At 35.1% G+C, this 10,138-nt stretch overlaps 1 protein-coding gene across 1 annotated transcript; it reads left to right on the top strand.

The window, feature by feature from the left end:
• The first annotated feature begins 3,010 nt into the window (after window positions 1-3,010).
• rab18b (RAB18B, member RAS oncogene family) lies at window positions 3,011-9,475 on the top strand. The gene is made up of 7 exons (XM_051867838.1): window positions 3,011-3,184; window positions 3,968-4,023; window positions 4,257-4,318; window positions 4,558-4,630; window positions 4,969-5,087; window positions 5,969-6,035; window positions 7,486-9,475. Exons 1-7 carry the CDS (start codon window positions 3,117-3,119, stop codon window positions 7,656-7,658), a joined length of 618 nt encoding a protein of 205 aa, XP_051723798.1. The 5' UTR covers window positions 3,011-3,116; the 3' UTR covers window positions 7,659-9,475.
• The last annotated feature ends 663 nt before the right edge of the window (window positions 9,476-10,138 follow it).

Raw genomic sequence — 10,138 nt, forward strand, 5'->3', positions numbered from 1 at the left:
TAAAAGAACCCCTTTTCTTAGTGTGAGGTACATTTTAATAATCGGAAGAAGCCTTTTTCACTATAAAGATCCTTTTGTGATGTGGAAAGATTCCATGTAAAGGTTCTTCACGCAACAATAGATGCCAACAAAGATGCATAGATGCATGTGTTTTTAACCAAAGATGTGACCAAACGAATCAGGGGGTTGGCAGGTCATCACTCATTACCATGTACTTTTTAAAAAGAGTACTTATAACAAAAACAGTATACTCTAAAAAATATTAAGTGTGAACTGAATGTAATGTAATGTTTTTTTTTTTTTTTTACACTTAACTGCATGTTACTTGCAATTAAATGAAAGTTTTTTATAGTTTAAATTTATAGTAAATGCAATTAGTTGAACTTAAGCGTGCTTTTTACATAAGTACATTATAAGTACATCTTTATATGTAATCTTTATATGTACCTTCTTTGAAGGTGCACTGTCGAATGTACATAAACGTTTATGGTACTAAAATTGAATGTAATTTCTATTGAAACTTGTATGTAATTACACATTTGCAATGATGAAGTTGCAATTTAGTACATTTAAAATATATTTATTTTTAATGTATTATTGAATAATACACTACAGTTAAAATTATATTCTTTTAATGTGTTATTGAATAATACACTTCAGTTAAAATGATAGGCTAATCAGGTACTTTATTAACACATCAAAATAGGTGTACTTCTTAAAAGCATGACAAAATATTAACATAATGATTTAAAATGTACTTAAAAGTTTAATTCGAAATTTCAAAGTGCACTTTTTGCAAAGTATACAAGTGTGTTAAGAAAGTCATGAATGTACTCTATTTAAAAACACTTAAGTGGCCTTTTATTTTATTAATATTATATTATCTGCAAGTACAATTTTTTAAACATACTTTTGAGATTGGAAGTACATTACAAGTGCACATACAGTACAATTTAGCACACTCCTTTTTCACAAGGGTAAACACACACACACACACACACACACACACACACTTACATTGGGTTTCCACGTTTTAACGTTTACACGTTTTAAGCTGTTTTCCTCATGGGGACCAAAAAAAAAGGATTTCGGTGATTGCCATCTTTGTTAGGAGATAATTTTGTCCCCATAACTTGGTTTACCAGGACACCCACACACACTTGTATTTCAAAAAGCATAAAAAAGACCTTAGTCTGAACAGCAATAAATAAATATAAGTGCTATATATATATTGGATTTGTTTAGGATTTAGTTTTTTTGTAAATTCCTCATGATTAGTTATTCCACCACCTATCTCTTATGAACACTATTTGTCACATTAGAAGTAGTCCTATTACATATTACAGTTTTTTTCAACTGCTTACACACAAAATCCTTACTTGTCACACAATTTCTGAAACCTGACACTCAAACACCAGAACCACAAACCAAATCTGCAAAGCCATACACTAATTCTCGGCCTTTGACTCATTTTTCAATTTCATAAAACACTTTTTGCAAAACACAACACACAATAACACCTCACATGTGCAAACACGTATTGCTTTACTTAACACCAACCAATCATAGCTTTAGAATAGGCCTATAAATAGGCCAAAGGTCAATTTATAGGTTTTGAACAACTTTTCTGTTACTTGCTTCCATATTCATAATTTCTAAACCCTATTGAGGATTTTTTTCTCCACATAGTGCTGGAAAGTGCATGATCGTCATCCCTTTGTCAACATAACATTTCTCCAGGCAATGGAGGAGGCAGGTGGAGACATTCATCCAACACATCACACACATACCTCCATCCAAGGATACACAAGAGAGAACATAGCATGTGACGTGAATGAAGTATTGTGGCCGGACCCAGCCAGGAGGAGAGATGGAGCCTAGATACACCCAACCATCTCGCCCACCAACAAATACACACACAACACACACATGTTGGGTTTCCATGTTTTATGGGGACATTCCATAGGCGTAATGGTTTTTATACTGTACAAAGTGTATATTCTATCCCCCTACACTAACCTTACCACTAGACCTACCCATGACAGAAAACATTCTGCTATTTTAGATGTTCAGAAAACATCATTCTGTATGATTTATGTATAAGCTTTCTCCCCACAAAGTCAAAATGCACAGGTATTACTTTACTTGTGGGGACATTTGGTCCCCTACCAGGACACACATACACACCATTCCTTGGAATATTCACCTTTTTCAAAATTATGCTATTTTTTTTTGGCTCCTAGTTTTTGTTTTGTTTTGTTTTGTTTTGTTTTTTTGGTCCAACTACACATGGTTGATGTATTTATTTTCTTTCATACTGTGCAATACTGTATTCACAACCACAAATGCTTACAGTAAAAAAAAAAAAAAAAAAAAAAAGAAGTTTGGTTTCAGTCTTGCTTTCACGCTTACCATGAATTTTTCAACATCTCTCTGCAAATTACTTTCAGTCTTGTACAGAAATGTACATAGCAGCTTATGAAAGAAGAACTTTAGGCTTTTAATAATTGTGTGTATATGATATATCCGAAAATAGAATATTATGGCAAATGTGTTTGCAAAGTAAGACAAATGTTTGCTTTTGAGATGTGTTTGTGATATTTTGAATGCAGAGTTTCATTTTGCAAGAGATGTGAGGCATTTTGTATTTTGTGTGTGCAATTCTTGGATTTGTGTGTAAAGTTTTGAAAAAAAGAGACAAGTTTTGAAAATGTGTGTAAGCAGTTAAAAAAAAAAAAAATGTAAATAATGGTACACCATAGATATAGTCTATGTTAATAGACATTTACCTCACCTTGTATGTTGTGAAAGACTTTCTAAGTAAGCATGCATATCAGTCAGTGTGATCAAATGCTGACTGCTAATAGCCTATTTTACAGATGATTTGGGATTTACCCTATTTAATCCACCTCATATCTCCTGAACACCATTTATTACATCGGAACTAAAAGTAGCCCCATTGTCCTCGGTCAAATTTTATTTCAACAGTATTGCTTGGACTTCTTACGCAACATCTAACTTGATCCACGTGACGTCACGCTTCAGTCGGAAGTTCCAGCGCAGCAGCAGCAGCAGCGAACGCGAGTTAAACCAGTTTTAGTGTAAACAGCCAGAACATGGACGACGACGTGTTAACGACTCTAAAGATTTTAATTATCGGAGAGAGTGGTGTCGGTAAATCAAGGTGAGGTCTGAATGTGCTGTTTTTTGCTTTGTTTTGTTTTGTTTATTCTTGTCCGCACAGTAGGATGAGTTGTTAAAATAGCGTTAGCCTCGTCTGAACGAGCAACAAGCTCCGCTAAGTTAATGCTGACTGTCTACTGTGCCCAGACTTTGCCAATTCAATTCAGTCATTAAACTTCACCTGTAAATGTTGTTCTTGGCTTAAGAACAGAAGGAAAAGTGGTATCGTGTCCTCTTCGTGGTATTTTGAGATGTGATGTTGATTTCTTTTTAAGCTAAGTTGCTAGCATTACAATAGTAAAACCTAGGGATTTAATTATTTTGACTTTTTAAAAATATGCTGGTAATGAATACTTTGTATACTGTTACTGTCGTCGCATCCCTTTAAATATTTAATAAGAGCAGAGCAGCAGTGTTAGCTGGCAGCTGTTCCTTTAGCAGTCATGCTATTTGCTAGTTGTGTGGCAGTTACCTCTAGAAATACATACAGGCCTTAGATTGAGTTTATGGAATGGTCAAATACTCACTTATGAACAGATGACGTATGATGACAAAGTGATTTAGCTAAATTGGTGTTCCAAGTAAATTCAAAGCATCTTCTTATGCATGTAGGAAAGTAAATGTCCTCTTTATTATTGATTTTGTCATGTTTTCAAAAAAAAAAAAAAAATGTAATTGTATAAGAAAACAATAATATGATAAACATATGTATGTAATACTTTATTACAACAATATTTTGTCATTTTAATGCTAATTTGCTTATCTTTATCTGTTCTGTCCACAGTTTGCTCCTGCGTTTCACAGATGACACCTTCGACCCAGAATTAGCTGCAACCATCGGTGAGTCACATATGAGTGCTTGTGAATATTACAGATAATAACCACACATTGTTAACAGGCCTGTAATCAGTTAATGCTCAAAACTAATGATCTTATATACTAAGTCTTACTGAGCAATGGAGTCATGTTGTTAGAATATTTAGTTTTACCTCCATAACAAATGTAATTTAATCCTTGTGGAAATAGAGCATAATTTAAAATCAGCATTTGATATTTTTCATTGATTGATTTAGGTGTGGACTTCAAAGTGAAAACTATCGCTATAGATGGCAACAGAGCAAAGCTGGCCATATGGGTAAGTGCTGTAAGACTGTCTTTTATAAATATGAATTTTATAAATGCTTTACATCTGGTAAACACTCAATAAAGGGATGTAATGGCTCAGATGTGTGTAATATTTTAGTATTATTTGTCATGTCCATTGCTGTTACAATTGTCTTTCCTACCACTAGATGTCACTATCACACTTTGTAGAATTAAGTGTTGTAGATCTGTTTAGAAAGCTGCTGAAATCCTCATGAACATCTGTTTTAGGACACGGCGGGTCAGGAGAGGTTCAGAACTCTAACACCAAGCTATTACAGAGGAGCCCAGGGTGTCATTTTGGGTTAGTGTTTTTGCATAATTGATTTTATTATTTATTACACAGCTCTCTGGAAAAATTTGACACTGATTAGTCAATCAAGAGTTCTGCATGCAGATATTTTGTATAATGACTGATTTCCTACATAGCTGTACTAGTTTCATGTTTCCTCTCATGATAAAATAATTTCTACTTGATTCAATTTTCTTGTCCATTTATTTATTTACTTGGTAAGTAGCCATGAATAAGTAGAATAATGTTGGCCTACAGTTAGGCAGTCAGTATCGAGTATATATTAACTCTCAAACCACACTAGTTGCTGAATGTGAAATTTACACTGTTGTGGTTTTCTCTTCTTTTAGTGTATGATGTTACAAGAAGGGACACGTTCACAAAGCTTGAGAACTGGCTCAACGAGCTGGAGACATATTGCACACGCAATGACCTGGTTAAAATGCTAGTGGGGAACAAAATTGACAAGGTTTGTTTGATTAATATTCTGAATGTAAACCTGCTTCATACAATGTTTTGATGTAAAGCTGTAAAGGTTCTTAATGGGGTAGAAAAGGGGAAAGGGATAGTTCTCCCTATAATGAAAATTAAGTCATCCTTTATTCACCCCAGTGTTGTTCTAATGCAATATGCCATTCTTTCTATTTCAAAACAAAAAGAGATTTTTTTTTTTTTTTTAAAGTGTCCTGCTCAAGGCTTTTAAAAAATATGCAAAATTTTCACAAATCGGTCCCATTCAACACATGTCATATATTCCAAGTGTTCTGGGGATTTTGGTGTGAAAACAAACAGAAATTTAATGTATGAAGAATCCTGACCTTGGCTGTTGATCTTCTGTGCATGGCTGCCCGGTCATGAGATTCTGTTGGCACCTCAGTTCACTCTGACTCACCCAAAAAAAGCAAACAAGTTGTGAGAAAACAAAATTAATAAAAACGCGACCAACGCTCAGTGAAATCGCCTTGGTCCCAAATCCTACTCCGCAGTAGATGTCAACCTTTTTGAGTTGAATCAAGTTAAGTGTTCAGTTTGGCTTTGAAGTCTGACTAACATATTATTAATAACTATATTATGTAAACTTACAGCCCTTAATACTAATTTGGCAGGGATTCCAACTGTGATAAAATATTTAATATTGTATGCCAGGGTCTATTTTCTGGTGAAGAGCTGGCACTTACTGAGTTTGCTTATATAAAAGCAATTCAACAGTTTAAAAACATCATAGAATGTGAACCTAAAGACAAGTGTTTAAGCTACATGTGCTGACATTGGGAGTTTCCTCTTTCTTTTTTTGTTGCCTGGTTTTGGGGTGAATCAGAATTATAATTAGAAAGCCCTTTTCTGTTTCAGGACAACCGTGAAGTAGACCGGAACGAAGGCTTGAAGTTTGCACGGAAACACTCTATGCTTTTTATCGGTATGTTTCCTCTTTATCATCATTCCTTTTGTTTTCAGTTGGATTGAATGTTTTGGACGAGTCTCTTTGGACCTTAAGCTAATTATCTTTCTTGGCACCACAGTCCCCTTGTTAGCCATTAGAGAATGTGGATGAGCATGATGGTCTGTCTTTGTCCAACCAACACTGTCTTGCCAGGATTTTCTTTATATTTTCCAGGCCCTTTGAAATAAAGTTACAGATGTCAAAATAGCTTTCAGTTATAAGAAGTGAATTTGGGTTGAACAGATGCTTCGAAATAGCCATTGACACTTTGTTCCTGGATAGATCATGGAACATAAGAAGTAGAAGTCTTGTGCTTGAATTATCCTTCCTTTTGCCTCAAAGTAACTGAACTGAAAGTAATATCAGCCATTTATTTGTTTATAGTTTATATAGACTCATTCTAGCTGCATCCTAAATCGCATACTTCCCTACTATATAGTAGGCGAAAAAGTATTTGACAAATATCCGAATTCACAGTGCTCATAAAAGAGTAGTCAAAAAGTATCACTACTTCCGGTGAGATTCTGAAGTGTGCATACTATCCCATGAGGCCACAGGAAAGGATTTGTGAATGGCAGTGAAGCGACGCAACTGACGCTAGTAAGTCTTATGATAATGACAATATGGTGAATGTAGTACTTCCAAATTACATTCATTCTACACACATTCACATTTCACACTATATAGAACATACTTTTTTAGCGGTCATGAAGTAATTATTTATTAAAAATAAGTACCTACTTAAGAGTGTATGCGATTTTGGATGCAGCCAGTATTTGATTTTGAGCTCCATATTCTTCACACAAACAAAAGCAAATTTTCCTTTCTGAGTTAAATGGATGCCACTTGCAGGACTTTATATTTGAAATCACCAGTGAAATCTGACAACAGCTGTCTCATAAATTTTGTTTCTAAACGCTCAAATCATGACAAAAAACTGTATTTTTCAGGCTGGATCAAGCTAATGCGCATGTGCAGTCCTAAAGTGCGCGTCTCTTTTGTCTCATTTCGGAGGCACGCGTCTGACTGTTTCTATAGCTTCTAACGGCCGCTGTAGTGATGCAATGACTTTACCAATTGGTGATTGGCTCTTATTTAGAAGGCGGGACTTATTCCGCCATATTGTACGTTGCACCATTCAAAACGAGTGACGCGTCTTGTGTTAATCTATAGTCTTTGTCTAAATAGCATATGTCAGATTTGTATAATCAGATTTTTGGGTTTAATGGATTTTTCTGTTGAACAGCCCACTAAACTTATTATATTGTGCTTAGTTTGGTTACGTTATCAGTGACCTCTGATGTCATTCTTCTTTTGCAATCTGAGGCCATCATTTCACCTTTATACTCTTAAACTGAGACTGAGTCACCTTACCACTTCTCTTAATCTCTCCTGTCCATCTCAACACGTGTGGTGCCATTATCAGAGGCTAGCGCAAAGACGAGGGACGGAGTTCAGTGTGCCTTTGAAGAACTAGTGGAGAAGATCTTGCAGACGCCTGGTCTCTGGGAGAGCAGCCTCCAGAACCACGGTGTCCTGCTGACCGATCACGAACAGCAGCGTCCGGGTGCCTGTGGAGGCTACTGCTCTCTGGTTTAACATCCTCACCTCAACCCAGAACCACAAACTGAGATGGAATGCACCGTTTTCTTTCTTCTGAATGAGAGCTTCCTCTGAGGGGGAACGGTCTGCTCCCTTAGGGCTGGTCAAAGGGACCTTTGCAGTTTGCACACTCTCTGTCACACAGTTGTTGTTGAGTCCCAGTATTCTGTCATGTTATTTTCAATTAATGTATCACAGAGCTACATTAACTATAGCCTATGTAAACCTTTTATGTAAAATGAGTCCTGTTGAAGGTTACAGCCTGAGCATGTTGAATTAGGCCAGGGACAGAGCTGACATGCTTCCCCCTCAATGGGAGCACCACCTTTGACCTGATGTGTGTAGGCCAATAGGATTACTGGAGGGGAGGGGCCGAGAAACGGCAGGATCTGATGATCAGTGTGGTGAACTCATTCAACATTATAGTCATCAAATGTCCTTTGTACCTGTACTACATTTCATGTGCTTAACATATTCTCTGCTGCTGTTTAAATTCATATTCTTTATCCCATGTTATTATTTTTTAAATAATATTTGGCCTTAGAAATATTGCTTAACATGATTCTACCTTTTTAAAAAGTTGGAAATATTCTTTTGTAAATAATACGTCTTTAGTAGCTGTTCTGAAGCGTATCTCACACAATTGTCTATGGAATGCTGTTTAGCTGCAGCTCTCATGAGTTGAGATACGTTAAGCATGTTTAAATAATGTAATCTATGATGACTTGAGTCTGAATAACACATGGGACGATCCATTTTACTTCAATGTGTTTTAATCTTTGACTCATTTTTTTCTTTCTTTTCTAGTTTTCTTTCTTTTCTAGTTTGTGAATGGATACCAAAAAGAACTGTGTTCATGGTTGTTTTTAAATTACAAAGCCTTCCTGTGACTTGTTCTTGATTCTATTCACATATTGACTTGACATGAGGAAGATTTTGTTATGCCTTAATATTTATTCGATCTGCATGTTTAACATGATCTCCACTACTGGCTTTCACTATGATTCTATAGAGAGAGTGTTATTGTAGCCAGTCAAAATGGCCAGTGGTACATGGTTAAATTGGTCATTTAATTTAATTATAAATGTATCTTGGTCAAAACGTTTAATATGTTTGACTTTCATTTCACCTCTAATAGAGGTGTACGTTCTGCTGCCCGAGAGATTTATTCATTCGTGGTAAGAATTGCTTATGATATCCTGTAGCCAGAAAACCAAACACTGACCAGACCCCTAATTAGGATCTCTTACAATTCATGGGTATTAAATTCACATACAACAGTTCTGTGTTCATAAATTCTTTATACTTAATTTTGTAGGATTTTTTTTCTAGTCTGTATGTCATTTTCCATTATGTAGTGGAAATTAGAATTATGTCTTACAAGCTTTTTTTCATTAAAATATCTAACTTGTAGAATTGTTTATACTTTGTTTTGCCACAGAATAGTGTCTTTTGTTGAAGCCTGTGTGAATGTGTTCAAAGTTATATCTTCATTATTAGCATGTAATTTCTAGTAAATGAACTCCAGATGAGCATATATGTCTGTGGCAATCACATAAAGGCAGGAAATTCATACCTACTGCAGCTCCATATTAGTTTAACAGGCCACATATGAAACATTTCTATACTGTGCACTACATACACAAACTCTGAAATATACAATGAACATGCTTGTCACAACAAATGTCAAAAGTTTGCACACTGATGTGTGGCAGTTCAGGTCACTCATTGGTATCATGGTCATCTTTCTCTCCTTTCATCAAACTGATTATACAGAGCTCTGCTTGTCAGAAATAAACTAAAATTGCATGTCATTTTTATGGATTTTTGTTTGTAAAAGGGTAATTGTCTTTAGATTGTCCTAGACCTTGTCATATTGAGTGCTTTTGCTCTAATAATGATCTTTAGATCAGCTTGAATGCAGGTGTTTTTTTTTTGTTTTTTTTTTCAACAGTTTAATAAAGAAGTTAACTTTGAGTGACACATATTGCCCGTTTGCCTAATGTAATTTTGCCCCCATGATTATAGTAGTGGCATTCACTACATGTTTGAACGAATCGGTTGAGTGTATGATTCAACGACTTATTCATATAATCTTATTCAAATAAACTTTTCCCATTCACATATTCATTTACATGCACAGTAGATTCCTAACAACTTGCACAGTACCCAGTCGCTGCATTTAGAACCAGAGAAAACCATCGCAGAATATCAGCAAAATATTCAGGTCTTTTCCACTGGCCAGTTCGTTAGACATAAACATACAAGACTTAAGAATCACAGTACAGTGCATGTTCACCAAGCTTATTATAGTTTTGCATTTTTCATTAGTTTTCATTTTTATTTCGTTTTGACATTTTGTTTTCAAATTCAGTTTAGTTTTAAGTAGTTTTTAAAGTGGGTTTGCTAGTTTAGTTTTTTTTTTTTTTTTTAAATGCTTAGTTTTAGTTTAGTTTTTATTAGTTTAGTGTTAGTTT

Source organism: Ctenopharyngodon idella, chromosome 2 (genome assembly GCF_019924925.1).
Source record: "Ctenopharyngodon idella isolate HZGC_01 chromosome 2, HZGC01, whole genome shotgun sequence".
Classification (NCBI taxonomy): domain Eukaryota; kingdom Metazoa; phylum Chordata; class Actinopteri; order Cypriniformes; family Xenocyprididae; genus Ctenopharyngodon; species Ctenopharyngodon idella.

Excerpts from the sequence above, each read along its gene's own strand:
- rab18b (XM_051867838.1), top strand. The coding sequence starts at position 3,117 with ATGGACGACGACGTGTTAACGACTCTAAAGATTTTAATTATCGGAGAG. Across the intron at positions 4,024-4,256 it reads AGAATTAGCTGCAACCATCG|GTGTGGACTTCAAAGTGAAA; the intron begins GTGAGTCACATA and ends TGATTGATTTAG. Across the intron at positions 5,088-5,968 it reads TGGGGAACAAAATTGACAAG|GACAACCGTGAAGTAGACCG; the intron begins GTTTGTTTGATT and ends TTTCTGTTTCAG.